This window comes from Ascaphus truei, chromosome 13, assembly GCF_040206685.1.
Source record: "Ascaphus truei isolate aAscTru1 chromosome 13, aAscTru1.hap1, whole genome shotgun sequence".
Lineage (NCBI taxonomy): Eukaryota > Metazoa > Chordata > Amphibia > Anura > Ascaphidae > Ascaphus > Ascaphus truei.
Window position 1 is genome coordinate 6,999,028 of NC_134495.1, and position 17,263 is coordinate 7,016,290.

The 17,263-nt window shown below is 47.5% G+C and overlaps 1 protein-coding gene across 1 annotated transcript; it reads right to left on the reverse strand.

Annotated features, from left to right (window-relative positions):
• Nucleotides 1-4,255: 4,255 nt before the first annotated feature.
• KDM2B (lysine demethylase 2B) lies at nucleotides 4,256-14,178 on the reverse strand. Its single transcript, XM_075568229.1, has 7 exons — nucleotides 13,890-14,178; nucleotides 13,245-13,283; nucleotides 11,284-11,945; nucleotides 9,454-9,617; nucleotides 8,407-8,568; nucleotides 7,797-8,015; nucleotides 4,256-5,925 (listed from the first exon to the last, which is right to left on the reverse strand). Exons 1-7 carry the CDS (start codon nucleotides 14,082-14,084, stop codon nucleotides 5,744-5,746), a joined length of 1,623 nt encoding a protein of 540 aa, XP_075424344.1. The 5' UTR covers nucleotides 14,085-14,178; the 3' UTR covers nucleotides 4,256-5,743.
• Nucleotides 14,179-17,263: the final 3,085 nt, after the last annotated feature.

Sequence of the window (17,263 nt, forward strand, 5' to 3'; positions counted from 1 at the left end):
TCTAACAACTGCTTTGGCGCTGATTACTACAATGTGGCAGTTCTAGCTGCATTCTTTCCCCTATAGGATAACGGCTTATAAAAAATGTCACGTAAATGCAACGTTAGTTCTGATATTTAAGATGTTTCACGATTGGGCTTTCACGCCTACATTTGCAAGGGTAATAAACGTAAAATGGTGGTAATGTTTTAGAACGTCTCGTTGCTGAGGGCCCCCCGTATAATCCCGCTGCCATAACATTCACTATTAAAGTCTCCCCAGTGACACTGTTTGCAAACTGTTTGTCGTCTCGGTGAACGGAAAGATTTACATTCAGCTACAAATGCATCTTGGTCGTTAATTCTTCTAAAAGCAGCTTTAATCATTCTACTCCCTCTCATGTGCTTACAAAAAGAAATGTAACTTTGTTTATGCAATTCATGAACTAGCACAGGAGCGGCCAACTCCAGTCCTCAAGGGCCACCAACAGGTCAGGTTTTCAAGATATTCCTGCTTCAGCACAGGTGGCTCAGTCACTTAGGTGGCTCAATCTGTGGCTAAGTGACTGAGCCACCTATGCTGAAGCAGGTATATCCTTAAAACCTGGCCTGTTGGTGGCCTTTGAGGGCTGGAGTTGCCCGCTCTCCGAACTAGCAGATCCTTCTTGACAGAGCGGACGTATTAAACGTACTGAGCCATGTGCCCGGGCTAAGTGTCAGTTTGTCGCTGCTCCCACGTAAAGTTTATCCAGATTCACTTTAAAGTCCTTTATTTGTCCAGCAACAAGAGTTGTAACAAACAGGAACACAGGAGATTTGATCTTTTTTTGCATTTGAAGCACAAATCCCAAGATTGCAGTTGCCCGGCTTTTCTATCGCTGTAAATCTGCAGCATCTCTGCTTCCTGAATGTGGCCATGCTGGGGTATATAGCGGTAGTGAGTAGCGCAACACACTGCCAACAAGCTATAGCTTGTGTTATGAAGACGGGCATAATTCAGTAGATGTCTATTGTAGGGTGGGACAGCGGCGGGGAGGAAAGATGGGCGCTATTCACGGCCACCAACAAGCCTCATGTGGCAGTGTAGGGGTTAAAATAAAAAGGGGGGGGGAGGTGTTCCACATGCTGCAGACGTATAGATTGTGTCCTCCCTCACACACCGCAGGGTGTTTCTTTTCGGGGGTGAAGATGAGCCGCTGCTTTCTAAAAGCCAATGATATAACCATTGGAGTAATGCAGGGCTCTTCACCTGGAGCCTAGCACGGGATCAGGGGTGCTCAAGCCCACCCCCCACGTTTCCAGGATATCCCTGCTTCAGCACAGGTGGTGCAGTCGAAGACAGACAGTCTTTGATAAGCAGAGAGATCCTGAAAACCTGACGTGGGGGGCTTGATTTCCCGCGCCCAGACTCTCTGCTCCTGCTAATTTCATGCTGGTCTCTTACACAGCGAAGCGCAGTTTGTCGCACGCACTCACATTAAGGTCATGCCAATATATATGGTGACGATGTTACAAATACTTGCAAACCGTTGAAATAATAATTTGTAGGCCTTCAAACATATCTAAAATAACATTGCAATAGTCGTGTGGCCCTTTTATTAGTCCACGTTTCCGAATTTGGGCCTTTGGAGCCCTACCTGAAGCGTCCTGGGCTCGAGTAATGTCGCCACATCGTGTGTGCTGATGCAAACCAGGCTCGGCACCTTTTATATAGCAGTGTTGTGAGTAAATGTGAAACATTGTGATGTGGATGTCCTGTTTTTGCTTCAGTGTACATCTTTGTTTCGGGAGCGAGCGTACCCTGAAAGTATTATATTTACTGCTTTCTACCACTGTTATTTCCCACCTGTTTATAAACAATCATTTTGATACACGATAGGGCTGACAATTACGTCTCACAATTACGTCTCATTGTATCATAATCTAAAAACATATAAATCCAGATGGGAAAATGTGGCTCTATTCCTGAAACATTGGACTGAGATTTGGGCTACCCTTAAGAGATTTAACATGTTTTGTAATTATTTTTTCTAACAGACCTTTTAAAGCAATAGATGTTTGCAGTTGGGTTTACGTTAAGAATAAAACAGCTCATTTATTTCCATTCCAGTAAAGATGCTGTATAACAATTCTGCTTTCTGATTGCTTTTCAGATTACATTTGTATTTGGAATATGTGATGTATTAAAAATATTTTCTTATTCAGTTACAATTTATTTATATTATATGGCATATGTATTGTACAAAGCTCAACTGTTTTTGTTTTTTTCACAAGGGAGCAACTTGATCAGTTTGTAAGTAAAAAACATTGATATGGTAATTCCTGTTTAATAAGTAAAGGTTAAATTGCTTAGGTATGTTGAAAAGTGCATTATTAACGCTTATTAAAGGTTTGTAATTGGAAGTTGTTGGGTCTTTTTCTGACAGCAGTTTTGCTCTCACTAGGGATTCAGTTTATTTTGTTTTAAACCAAGTTTACAGGCGACTTCTTCTATTAATGTGATAACTAAAACATTCCCTTTTAAAAGGGTGTTTGTGGCAATTAAAATAGGTCATATTGGGGTGAACTGCACTTCCAAGGGGTTCCAGATCAACCGAAAAAGCTGGTCACTGGGGAATTATGTCAGGGAATGGCCCAATCAGCTGATCTAGAATACGCCCCAATCTTCAAGGCGGGCAGTGATCAAGGCCGGGTGGGAATATGGCGGGCTCAATGCCGACGTGGTGTGGGGTCTCTTACTACCGCCTTCCTGCAGGGTCCCTAATCCTGGCATCATGCGATGTCACAGCGCCACAAGGAGGGACCCTGCAGAAAGAGACGGTACTCTCTCCCGGCAATCGGTTTAAATGTTGTGGGGGGAGAGCGCGGGGCAGCGATGGCACGATCACCGAGCCTGGGAAAGTAGAACCGCTTTGAAATATATCATCATAGGTAAAAGTAATTAACTACGTTCTGTGAGTAGTGAGGAAAAGGCGGTTCCATTTCTTTTTTTGTCAGGAAAAAGAAACTATTAGAGGAAGGTGTTTTCATCGGACAAGCGCTGAAGATTGGGCGTCTAATGAGTTTGTAGAATTGTTTATCTTTAAGCCTATTTTCATGAGTAAAGGTAAAAATAAATAAATAATGCCGTTAATGAGTTTTACCTCTGCAACTACGATTGTTCAATGCCTCCCCCTCCCCCGAAATCCTGCACTGACCTGCATTATAACCCTTGCTGGCAGGATGGTCTGAAACACTTTGCTGAGGTTAATTCATGCTGAGATTGTAGCACAGCTCTGTAACTGGCAGTGCCATCCAGCCCCACACGGGCCATTTGTGCTCTTTCCATGGTCGTTGCTTACACAGCCAATGGCAATTTGTTTTTACACTGAAATTCACAATGTAAATGGTGTTAAAATAACTTTAAAGAATTTCTAAGTCTTGAAACATATCCAAAATCGCACGGTTCCACTTGTTAAACGAGTTGAGTCCTGTTGTGGGACTTTGCAATGTGGCGAAAGGAGCCACATTATTTACACCAGGAGTGGACAACACCAATCCTCACGGATCGAAGACCACCACCTGTGCTGAAGCAGAGATATCCTGAAAACCTGACCTGTTGGTGGCCCTTGAGGACTGGTGTTACCCACCCGTGAATTATACGCACCTAATTATAGCCCCCCTGGAAGAAGTAAAAAATATACCGGTCACTTCTAAAAAAAAACTCAACCATCTCTCCATGCCATCATAAATAATATTAACCGCGCTCAGAGTTGTGGCACTGACGCAGGGAAATTGTGAGTGTGAGCGTGCGAACGCTTATTGATGTGATCGCCCATTAACACACACAGATATGACGGCGTCCGAGTCAAGTGACGTTGGAGGAAACATGAATATTTGCACTGCATGTGATTCATTTAAACATCTGTGCTACTAAATGGACACATCAAAGTGCAATGACCGCGATGGGGCCCACAGCGTAGAGAAAGGGGCGTCCAGACGCATTGCGCTGTATTTGAGCACAGCGGCGGTATGTATACGCAAGAACACTTTCTTACAGCTGATGCAGCATGTTAGACTTGTGGCAGATGCGGAATGTGATACATCTCAATCTGTGCACCATGTAACGTCTCCTAGTGACACGCCAAGGTGCAAGCTAGGGTGAACATGCCCCCAAATTGACCTTAATATTGTTATTGGAGTACCTGATGGCCTGGATATGTCTGCTCCTGATACTCATTTCATCTTTACATTTGGGTACAGCCTAAACGCAAAGTAAAGAAAACTGAGCACGCACCATCTATTAAAAGATTTTAATAAGCGTGTCCATAAATAAACATGATACACCTTTTTAATTCCACCAACATTACTTACATTAAAAAAAGTATACATCTCAGCTCTGGTGTAGGAAAGACTCGCAATGCGGCTGGTGGAAATGCATTCACTTTAGTCTCGTTGTACATTAATATATATATTTTTTGTGATAGCCCCATTCTTAAATTTCCAGTGCAAGGGGCATCTATTTTACAATAAAGTAGGGCTGGCCAACTCCAGTCATCAAGGGCCACCAACAGGTCAGGTTTTCAGGATTTCCCTGCTTGAGCACAGTTGGTGCAGTCTTCGACTGAGCCACTTGTGCTGAAGCAGGGATATCCATAAAACCTGACCGGTTGGTGGCCCTTGGGAACTGGAGTTGAGCGCTCCTGCAATAGACGATGAACAAGGGGTGTTTGAAGTTACCCATCCACGTGGGCAGCACCCATCCACGTGGGCAGCCTTCTTCCTTGTACCGGATCTGGCTGTTTTTAAATGAATGACAATAAACCGAAACCATGTGAAAACTGAACTTTCGTTCCCCGTTAACAGTCGATACAAATTCAAAGATAAAACTGGATCAGGAAGTTCTATGGAAAACAACACCTTACCACAATGGCACTTATGAAAGGCATGTATGTTACAATCAGGAATCTGTGTGTGAAACTTTGAACAAGTACTCAAGTGGCACATTAGATGAGGATTTTGTCTGATCCATATTTATTTGCCAGGTTTGATAATCGTGAGAAGTCATTTTCTTCTGTGTCTGAAAATAATATAACATACATCTTTGCTCTGCATGCATATGACACTTGGTGCAGAAAGCCGTGTATAAACGCTCATTGAAACATGCTTCGGAAGTGGTCATGTTAATAGCCTGATCTGGGCTCATTGTGTAGATGTGAGACTGCCTAAATTATTTAGGATTTGCATTTTACTGTACATGGAAAAAGTAGCAGTCCCAAAACAAAAAAAAACCCCACTGGTACCAGTATGCATTCGGACATTGCAAGTTTAAGTTTGAAATAGTTTTATACAAAAATATTTCTGCACAATGTATGACAAAACTATTTCCCCCACCCCCAGATTTGGAAGGCTTAAATGCTCTTTGTGGTCCACTTTCTAAAGATACTAGAAAAACCCAAAATTGAACAGTTTAAGAGCCAACAAAATAAACACAACCAAGCGCATGCCCTTGGTTTTGAAATAAGTTCTCCTGGAAGGTGAATCCCTCTCCCCCCAGTGTCAACATCCAGCGAGCCGGTCGGTGTCCGAGCTGCTGGAGACCCCGTCGTACGAAGTTTTTGATATAATATTAGGCGCCAGTGTACACCACCAACCTCTTTCATATTACGTGGAAGGCCAGCATTGTCTTTCAGTTGCAGATTTCAGAAAGAAATAATAAACAAAATGAAATCCTTTTGGACGTCCTTTTGGAGCCCTCGTTGAAGTATTTACACGGCGTCCTTCGACTAGCTGAGTTTTTGCAGGAGTTTTTCTTCCGCCTGCCCAAACTGAACGATCACGGACATTTCTGCTATAAACTGTTCGCAGCTTTCCTTGGTCACCTGTTTACAGTATCGAAGGTCAATCGAACAGATGTTTCCACAGCGTTTGAAGTATGTCAGGCTCTGGTCAGTCACCTTATTGCAGTCTAGGGGATAAAGGAAGCAACTCTGGAGTTACGACATCAATTCACGGACCAGGTTTCGTAGAAATGGATTCAAATGAAAACTAATAATACTATTAAAAGCCTATATCGGGGCGGCCAACTCCAGTCCTCAAGGGCCACCAACAGGCCAGGTATTCAAGAAATCCCTGCTTCAGCACAGGTGGTGCACTCATTGAATGAGCACCTGATCGGGATATCCCTGCGTCATCACAGGTGGCTCAATCAATGACTGCACCACCTGTGCTGAAGCAGGGATATCCCCAACACCTGGCCTGTTGGTGGCCCGAGTCCCGGCGTTGGCCACTCCTGGCATACACAGACTAAGGCAGGGGTGCGCAAACTTTTGGTGCTGCACCCCCTCCCTGCTCCCCCCCACCATTGTGCCGGCGTTAGGTGACACAGTGGGGGTCATGTGATGTCACGACTGCGCTGCGTCAAATTGCCATGGCGACGTGTCGCCTTAAGCCGGCTGAATCAAGGTAAGTGCGTTACAGAGGCCTCGCCCGGTCCCCCGGCATTTAATTTACATGCCTTGGGGGAAGAGCGCAGGGCATCTGTAAATGCTGCTCCCCACCCCCCCAAAAAAATCTCGCGCCCCACAGTTTGTGCACCCCTGGACTAAGGCAATTATAGCAAGGCAGAAGTTCAGCATATCATCCCAGGACGACGAGTCCAAGTCTAGTCTGATCCGGTATCCAGCACCGCACAGAACAGGACAGACGGTCCTTATTCCGATACCGCCAACACCACTTCCAGTGGGGTTTCCGGGCAGGTTATAGACTGAGGGCCAGAGAACTATACACTGGTTTTTTTTTTATTTAGCAAATTGAATACGAGATGAAAGACGCCGACGGAATCCACCAGCGCGTCACTTCGTGGCGATGCTATACATGGGACGTAATCTGGGGGTTACATCTTCTGGAATGATCGCCCCATTTCTTACATCGCATCTTTGCGCGAGTCGGAACAGATCACGCTCCAAAGAGCGTCAGCTCCCAAAGGGTAATTCCCCAAAATGGCGTCATTAAAAAAAAAAAAACACAAATATGCATTCATTCCAATTTAGCTCCTTTACCAACTGTATAAACGGGTTATTCAAGACGGATCTGAAGTCCCTTTTTGTGGCTTTAAATATAATGTACTCGGAAGTATGATGGGGTCTGGGAACCCTGGGATGCTGGACAGGGGCACGCTCCCGGACTGAGGGAGGATATGGGAGGGCTGAATGTAAAATATGGTGCTTACCAAATGTTGTATGATATGTAATGTGACTGTTTGAAAGGAATTTGATACAAAATGGTATCATAAGACATAAGACACATTGTGTGTCCATTTGCATGTCATTTCCCAGAATCCCTTGCTGCAGTGGAAGCACTGTATGCTGGGGATAATGGTGAAAGGCAGGGTTGCAGACCTGCCTAAGACATGTGAATTTGCTCACAAGTGATCTTTTTATTTGAGATATATATATATATATCGAATGGGCGAGATACATTAAGGTCCCTTGGGGGTTAGCGCACGCCACCCGGCATTCAAGTTAACCTGCAAACAATCTTGGTGGATATCCCCCCCCCCCAGGGAGTTATTGACGAGAAGATAAATGCCCCTAGCACCTTAGACATAATGCCGTAACCCAGGGGTGCTCAACTGCCGTCCTCAAGAGCCCCCTCCCCCTCAACAGGTCAGAATTTAAGGCTATCCCTGCTTCAGCACAGGTGGCCCAATCCGTCCCAAATTCAGCACAGGTGGCTCAATCAGTGGGATATCCTGAAAACCTGACTTGGGGGTGTCCTGAGGACCCCTGCCATATCCCCCTTCCCCCCCAGTTACAGAATGAAGCCCCGGGCTGCTACCTGCTAAATTAATTTCCGATAACGAATCCCTCGTGGACGTCCCCACCGCGGTGAGCAGGTTGATGGAGTGGTCAGTTACGTGGTTGCAGTAGCTCAGGTCCAGCTTGGCGAGGAGGGGCATGTGGCGAATCATTAGCCGCAGGGACGCGTCCGTGACGTCCAGCCCAGCCAGGCGCAGCTCCGCGATGTTCCGGAACTTGCTCCGGTTGTCGATCTGACCTGCAAGGGGCAAAGACAGGGGTGATGCCGAGGGGCACCCCACAATACGTGCCGCGGGGCAATCCGGCGGCAGGTAAAAGGACAGGCACATGGGCAACTAAAATAGACCACCAACTTATATACAGGTGAAGTGACACTTTTTCCAAGGAGCTTACAATCTAAACAGCAAGTAAAAATCTAAATAATGTAGGATTAATTTAACCCTGTCACTGCCAGGGAGGCCAGCAACAAATTGCAAAGAATCTGTTGTTTTTTGTTTAGTTAAACATTTGTGTATACATCGTCATCGGAAGAGATTGCCACGTGGACAGCTGGGTACCACCTCTCCCGCACGGCCAGAGAGAGGAAATGCCCGTCTGACCGGAGCGACGGTGGAAAAGCATCAGGCTACCTGGTCTGTTATCTGTTGGAGGGGACAAGAGATCCCTCATCTGTGCATCTTTAAGTCCCTCCACCCACTGGACATTCAGATTCTTCAGCAGTGGACAACTGGAGCTGCAGAGAGCGGAAACGGCTATCCAGGAGCAGCCGGACAGGTTAAGGTCCCGGAGACCTGCAAGCAACAAGGAGTGAGCCAAATGCACGGATTGCAAGCGGGGTCATTAAACTAATCCTTTATTAATAATAACCAGTGTTCGACAAACCTATATATTTGCACGCCACGGGCGAGTGGATTTAACATCGTGGCGAGCTCCTATTGGCCCAAGCAGCACACGTGTGGTACTAGGTGGCGAGTAGATTTTTTTGTTTGGCGAGTAGATTTTTTGGTGATTTGTCGACCACTGATAATAACAACAACTTTATTTCATACAGGCATACCCCACATTAACGTACGCAATGGGACCGGAGCATGTATGTAAAGTGAAAATGTACTTAAAGTGAAGCACTGCATTTTCCCCACTTATCGATGCATGTACTGTACTGCAATCGTCATATACGTGCAGAACTGATGTAAATAACGCATGTGTAACAGGCTCTATAGACTCCCCGCTTGCGCACACCTTCGGTACAGGGAGGGAGCCGGTATTGCTATTCAGGACGTGCTGACAGGCGCATGCGTGAGCTGCCGTTTGCCTATTGGGCGATATGTACTTACTCGCGAGTGTACTTAAAGTGAGTGTCCTTAAAGCGGGGTATGCCTGTATAGCGCTTTTCTCCCAATGGGACACAAAGCGCGTCACAATTACAGTACAGCGCGCGGTACACAGCACATAGGAATGTTACAAACACAGTCACTGACCAGGTGAGCTTACACTCTATATTTTTGGTGCTTGAGGGAGATTAAGTGACTTGCACAAGGTCACAAGGAGCTGATACCGGGAATTAAACCAGGTTCAAACTCTGTGTCATTCATTACAGAGTCAGCGCCTTTACTCCCTGAGCCACAGTGTAATATGCGTCAGGTCTGTTTGTACGTCTGATGGAGTCGTTGTCCTACCTGGAAGTCTGTTGATGAGCCAGCTGAGCTGTTTCTTGGAGATGTTCGTCCAGCTGAGGTCAAGCGACACTGGCTGCCTCCTAATAATACCGCTGAGCATGAGCGGGGTGATGGATTTGCAGCGGTTTAAGTCGATTCGCGTCCACAACCTTTTATCGCAGCACCTGCAGGAGCAAGACGGTGACCTCTGACCTCTCCCAAACATACCACACAAGTAAAACTATAATGTTTCGGTGGGGACCAACATTGGTCTATCTGAATATTAAGACACTTACTACCACCAAGAAAAAAAGGGGGATGGGGGAGCACCGGTAGAAGGCTGGTAAAACCTAAATGGTCGTATAATGTTATATGACAATATGAAGGGTTTTCCTGACAATATGAAGGGTTTTGTGTGTGTAAAATAATTATTAACACTCACACGGCCTTGTGCGAATGCTGTCGCATCAAGGTATCTTTAAGACTCCCTTTTCTTTCTTCTTCCTTCTTTCGTCTCCTTTCTGTCTTCTGGATTTTTCCTCGCCGCCCTGCGTCTGTATCTTTCTTCTCCTACTTCTTTGATGTTTATCTCGCCCTCGGAATAAATATATACACAAAAATGTGTGAGCGAACTGTGATTTTATCAGGGAAGGTATCTGGATATATGTTAAAAATATATATAAAACACTCACACGGGCGTGTGTGTGTGCGCTCTAAGGGATGGTCACTTGGTCTTTCAGGGGCAATCCCACTTCTTAAAGTAAAGTATAAGCTCATAAGATAACCGACTGAATGCACATGACGGCCCAAACAAAAGTTGTTTATCCAAAATAAGCAATATGGATAGTGGTGCTCTTATTGCAACTCTTCCATCTTGGTCCCAAGCAGTGAGCTATGTCTTTTGGGGGGTCGTATATACGAGCACCACTATCCATATTGCTTATTTTGGATAAACAACTTTTGTTTGGGCCGTCATGTGCATTCAGTCGGTTATCTTATGAGCTTATACTTTACTTTAAGAAGTGGGATTGCCCCTGAAAGACCAAGTGACCATCCCTTAGAGCGCACACACACACGCCCGTGTGAGTGTTTTATATATATTTTTAACATATATCCAGATACCTTCCCTGATAAAATCACAGTTCGCTCACACATTTTTGTGTATATATTTATTCCGAGGGCGAGATAAACATCAAAGAAGTAGGAGAAGAAAGATACAGACGCAGGGCGGCGAGGAAAAATCCAGAAGACAGAAAGGAGACGAAAGAAGGAAGAAGAAAGAAAAGGGAGTCTTAAAGATACCTTGATGCGACAGCATTCACACAAGGCCGTGTGAGTGTTAATAATTATTTTACACACACAAAACCCTTCATATTGTCAGGAAAACCCTTCATATTGTCATATAACATTATACGACCATTTAGGTTTTACCAGCCTTCTACCGGTGCTCCCCCATCCCCCTTTTTTTCTTGTCTCATTTGTTGAAGGATCCTGGGTAGATCCTTTATTGGGGTCTTTAGAGTCACAGGCGGAAAAGAAGCAGAGGGATACCTTGCCCACCACCAAGGTTGCTATTCCCCCCTTTACTATACCCACCATCCCCCTAGGTAGCGCCCGGGTTTTTTGTTCTCCACTTACTACCACCAACCTGCAATGTGTGGTCGTCTTTCGTGGATCCGTGGGTTTGGGTAAAAGTATACTATGTTATTTCTATGATGCGTACACTTGCCAGCTTATGCCAATAGTCAATGGATGTGTGCCCACTGGTGTGTGCAGCTGATATACAGATAGACATGTATGACATCCAAATACACAGACACAGACACAGACACACGTCTATAACTTGCTTACCACCTGTTCCACGTTTTGCAGACCCTCATGCAGATGCACAAGTCCCTGTGACTGAGGTAGCTAAAGATGGCCATCCAGACCTCTCTCTGCATCACATGTGCGGCCCCATCGACCAGAGGCAGAGAGTCCGGGGGAGGACTGATCGGGGGCGGCCTGATCACGTGGCGTTCCATCTGCATGCACTTGGGAGGCGATAAGGAAGGAGGCGGCCGTGTGATGACCCGTGGCGCGGCTCTCAGGCTGGGGTAGGGCTTGAGGTCCTTGGGTGTTCCATTCAGCCCTTTGCTGAACCTGTGCATCCTTTCCCCGTTGCTGTTCACACATCTCTTGGGCTCCTCGCTCTCACTCTCCGGCTCAGATTTGATGGGGTGGTGGTTCTCGTTGGCCAGGCTACTCTCCGTTTTCTGGATCTCCTGGTTCAGCTCCTTGCTCAGTTCCTTGCTTAGCTCCTTGTTGGGAACCCTCCGTTTCCTCCTGATCTTCTTCTCCTTGGGCTCCGGGCCCTCCGTGCTGGGTCCGGCGGTGGGCGAGCTGGACCTCGATTGGTCGCTCTCCTTGGTTTTTGGGGCAGCCTCAGCCAAGTCATCCTCCGGCTCCTGCTTTATACGCCGTAAAGTTTTGGCCATCAGGGCCCGTTCATCGGGTGTCTTCCAACATCGCCTCTGAAAAGAAGAGAAGAATACCGTCAATCCAACCAGACATGGGCTACTCGAGAATATATAGGATACCGGTGGGGGTCGCTGAACATGGCACGTACTGCAGAGTGAAATATAAACAAATTCAGAGGGCCTACCAACTATGGGAGGATAATGGGATTTACTTATTAAAGCAAATTCAAAACTAAAACATAATACAACAATTAGGTTGTGTTAGCGGATTTCTCACCCCACACACATTCGGGCCCTTTAACTAGTTTTCCGGATCCTCAACCCCCCAAATAAACACATTCATTTGCATTTCTTTGCTGTAGGCGCAAAGTGAAAGAAAAAGAAGTTCGCAAAATTTGCCAGAATTTTGCAGATAGGCCAGAAGAAAAAAGTTTTTTTTGTGCCAAGCTTTTAACGCACATTTTCTCAGCATCTATTTCATATCTTGCTGGACAGACTCCCTCCTGTACACAAGGCTGTGAAATCTGTGTCTGCAGTTTTAGGAAGTGAAATTCCACAAGTCCCAACGTTCGTAATAATGACCTCGAATTAAAAGTACAGGAGATGGGAATGGGACGAGGTGCTGAGATGTAATTCCGAGAATACGGTGATAATTTCCCCTCCGCCACATTAGTTGTTGTGTTCTATCCCTCATGGGTGTCCCGTCCCCCCCCCCCCCTCCATCCCCTGAGTGACTGACGTATACGATTTTTGTGCAGCGCTACGACTATGAATGTTTAGTAAGGTGAGCTCCCTATGTGAATAAACGAATGTCAATGCACTGCAATGCGTAACAACTTTCCCTACCCTTCTTCCCTTCTGTACCCCAATATTACAATAATAAAAAAAAAGTAACACAGATATCTACCAGCACGGCGTGGGGAATACTAGGATACTATCCCATCACTATCTTGAAGTGTGTGTGTGTGTATGTGTGTGTATGTATGTGTGTATGTGTGTGTGTGTGTGTGTGTACATACTTTATTTTTTACAGGATTGGAAGCGACGGTCCTGGTGCAGAACGGCACTATTTTAGTTAATGAGATATTTACTGCTGAAGTTGCCGATATTACTTCCTGTTTTTTTTTTTAAAAGGGAATTTAATTTGCCGTCCAATAGGAAGCCTCTACTGATGATGTAGCAGCTTCCTATTGGCCGAAATCTGCTACCTCTTGTTTCACCGGAAGGCATCGCTTGACGTTTTGAATTTGAAATGATTACTTCTTACATTCAGTTCACAGTTTCTCTCGAGTTGCAGAAAGCCTTAAGCTTAAGCCGTAAGGAAAGTTAAAAAATAATTCAACAATAACGTACCTTTTTCCTAAAGAGCTTGTCTTCTTTTACAAGTTTTAGCTGCATTGGGAGGGGAAACGCAGACATTGTTAATTTTATGTTCATATACCCCCCCACATCCCCCTCCTCCACCTCGCCCTCCCTCTCTCTCACCCCCCCTCCCTTCCCTCTCTCTTTCACCCCCCCCCTCCCCTCTCTCTCACCCCCCTCCCTTCCCTCTCTCTCACCCCCCTCCCTTCCCTCTCTCTCTCACACCCCTCCCTTCCCTCTCTCTCACCCCTCCCTTCCCTCTCTCACCCCCCTCCTCCCTCTCACCCCCCTCCTCCCTCTCACCCCCGTCCCCTCACCCCCCCTCCCTTCCCTCTCTCTCACCCCCCCCTCCCGCTCTCACCCCCCCTCCCTTCCCTCTCTCTCACACCCCTCCCTTCCCTCTCTCTCGTCCCCCTCCCTTCCCTCTCTCTCACCCCCCTCCTCCCTCTCACCCCGTCCCCTCACCCCCCTCCTCCCTCTCACCCCCGTCCCCTCACCCCCCCCCTCCCTTCCCTTTCTCTCTCACCCCCCCCTCCCGCTCTCTCACCCCCCCCTCCCTTTCTCTCTCACCCCCCCCTCCCGCTCTCTCACCCCCCCCTCCCTTCCCTCTCTCTCACCCCCCCCCCCCTCTCTCACCCGTTTCCTGACTGCCGGTTCCGGGGGCTTCTCAAACTTTCGTTTCCTCCGAACGTGCCCGTCCTCCGGTTTCCTCTTCCCCATTCCCTCCGCCAGCTTCTTCTTGGGCTGCTCCTCCGGGTCCTGCCAGGGGGTCTCCTCCCGCTCCCCTTTCCTCTTCGGCACCTCGGTTAACTCCTTGTTGTCCCGGTTCATCTTCTGCTCCTTGAGCAGCGACCCCGGCAGGTTGGACGCGTACTTGAACCCCGGGCCCCTTTTTTGCTTGTACGCCAAAAAGAGACAAACACAAAAACAAACTTTATATCTTATGTCTAGAACCAGACAACAAGAGCGTGTGCACAGCGGCTACACGCGTGATCCTCAGCGGCTACACGCGTGTCCACGAGCAGCTACACGTGTGCCCCCCAGCGGCTACACGCGTGTCCGTTCTGCACAGTGGATGTGACAGCAGATGTGGGATACACGGCACATGATGCAATCCCTGCTATCCCAACTAAACACAACACTTTGCAATCTAATCATCGTCCTTAAATAAATCTAACCGTGCCGGCAGCGAAAGCGGTAATAGTTATTGGCTAGGTTCGAAGCGCTCTCTTCTCGCCCCTTTCCAGCAGCGTCTTTACGTGTGATATCCGACGCCTCTGTTCAGCAGATGACAGGGTTTCAAATAGTAAGTGTCCGGGAGGTTAAAATGGAGCTTCTGGGCCGTCTCAAGGTTACCACGGTAACCGAAGAGATAGATGATCAAATCTGGTGACTGAAATCTATATTATTTTTAAAGGGCAGGACATACACAGGGGAGCATTATGGGAGTTAAACTGCTATAGGCGTCTGTGGGTCGGGGAGGGATTGCTGCTGTGTATAGGGTCTGCCTTCCTGTGTATGTGGCAGGTCAGCGGGTTGCCGACAGTACCACTACTTTCACTGCTGGGATGGGGCATCCGCACAGTTACTGTACATCCAGTCCTCAAGGGCCACCAACAGGACAGGTTTTCAGGATATCCCTGCATTAGCACAGGTGGTGTCACTGTGACAGAGCCACCTGTTTTTACGCAGGGATATCCTGAAAGCCTGACCTGTTGGTGGCCACTGAGGACAGGAGTTTCCCCACCCCCGGGTTAGACTCACTTTCCCAGTTTTGCCGGCGTGGTTGCACTTTGGACATTCCCAGCAGTTTGGCAGTTCGTCGTTCACCACGCCGTCCGACTCCTTTATCTGCAAGGAAGGACAAGCGGTCAGCGGCGGCGGGATTACAATCGGTCAGCGGCGGCGGGATTACAATCGGTCAGCGGCGGCGGGATTACAAGCGGTCAGCAGCGGCGGCGGGATTACAAGCGGTCAGCGGCGGCGGGATTACAAGCGGTCAGCGGCGGCGGCGGGATTACAAGCGGTCAGCGGCGGCGGGATTACAATCGGTCAGCGGCGGCGGGATTACAATCGGTCAGCGGCGGCGGGATTACAATCAGTCAGCGGCGGCGGGATTACAATCGGTCAGCGGCGTCGGGATTACAATCGGTCAGCGGCGGCGGGATTACAATCGGTCAGCGGCGGCGGGATTACAATCGGTCAGCGGCGGCGGGATTACAATCGGTCAGCGGCGGCAGGATTACAATCGGTCAGCGGCGGCAGGATTACAATCGGTCACCGGGAAATTATCAGTTGTCGTCGGTGGGATAAAATCGGGCGGCGGATGTGGGATAATCCTTAATTTGGGAGAATATATATATATATATATAATTTGGGAGAATATATATATATATATATGACACAAAATAGATGCCGCAGTCAAATCAGCTCAAAATGAACTAGTAATACACAAAACCAGGCATCAGAGTAAATAAATGCTACCGACCCAAAGACAATATTAACCACAAAAAGAGAATAGGGTAAAAAATGGAGCACTCATGAAATATATAGTGAAAAATAGAAAAATAGATTTTATTAGCAATGCATAAATAAAACATACTAAAACACATTCCACATATTAAATGGCCGCTGTATACATATAGTATTTAAACAGAAAAACCCCAAACATGGAAGAACCATATAATGAGAGTCCCAATAGAACAGAACAAAACTAGGGGAAATGAAAATTCCCCTAGAGATGTAATAACGATCGGCTGATCGTAGGGTACATATGGACTCAAAAAACTGAATGGAACAACCAAATGACACAAAAATAAATTATAAAATGATAAATCAAAATATAACACTATAAACCAAAAACCTGCATATAAAGCAACTAGAAAAAAATAATATCTAAATGCTGCATAGTATAACACATGAAATGACAGGCAAAAATTAGTACTAACATGGGGAAAATATGGAAAATAAACAGCAAAAACCTGAGTGGCTAGGGTAATAAAGGTAAGTAATATGTACAAAGCCACAGAGGTATGATGAAAAGACCCTATGAATGCTATAGTGCAGAGTTAAGTCCTGATACTAGCAAGGCACTGCGAGCATGTAGTAGGCAGGGTAGGGAGGAGGTCCAAGTAAAGCACGATGTGCGGTGGATACAGACCCCCAGCGTTCCAGTCCCACAATAGAGTGATAGCCAGCAGCCAGCGTCAAGCGCCCCAGCATCAGTCTGGATGTAAAGTTGAAGTAGACACGGGCATTACGCTGCACGGGGCATACACGGGTCAGGGGGACGTGAAGGTGTGACGCAGCTCCGACGGCCGTCTCGCCGTGAGGCTTCATTTCCCCTAGTTTTGTTCTGTTCTATTGGACTCTCATTATATGGTTCTTCCATGTTTGGGCTTTTTCTGTTTAGATACTATATGTATACAGCGGCCATTTAATATGTGGAATGTGTTTTGGTATGTTTTATTTGTTTTATTATGCATTGCTAATAAAATCCATTTTTCTATTTTTCACTATATATTTCATGAGTGCTCCATTTTTGACCCTCTTTTTTCTTTTGTGGTTAATATATATATATACTAGCTGATATACCCGGCGTTGCCCAGGCGTGGAAGGGCAGGGAGCATGGAGTGGAAGGGCGGGGGGGGGGGAGGGGCGTCGGGGCGTCGAAGGCGGGGGGGGGGGGGGGGGGGGGGGGGGGGGGGGTGGGGGGGGGGGGTGGGGGGGGGGGGGGGGAGGGGCGTCGAAGGGCGGGGGGGGGAGGGGCTGTCGAAGGGCGGGGGGGGGCCAAGGGGCGTAGAAGGGTGGGGAGGGCAAATGGCAGGGGGGCAAGGGCAGGGAGGGGCGGGGGGGGGCAAAGGGCAGGGAGGGGGCGGGGGGGGGGCAAAGGGCGAGGAGGGGCGGGGGGGGCAAAGGGCAGGAGGGGCGGGGGGGTAGGGAGGGCAGGGGGCAAGGGGCAGGGGGAGGGAGGGCAGGGTGAGGGGGGCAAGGGGCAGGGGGCAAAGGGC

Coding starts and splice junctions, on each gene's coding strand:
- KDM2B (XM_075568229.1), bottom strand. CDS start 14,084: ATGAACCGGGACAACAAGGAGTTAACCGAGGTGCCGAAGAGGAAAGGG. Junction 13,284..13,889: donor AACCGGCAGTCAGGAAACGG/GTGAGAGAGGGG, acceptor CTCCCAATGCAG/CTAAAACTTGTAAAAGAAGA. Junction 9,618..11,283: donor TGCAAAACGTGGAACAGGTG/GTAAGCAAGTTA, acceptor TTGCTCCTGCAG/GTGCTGCGATAAAAGGTTGT.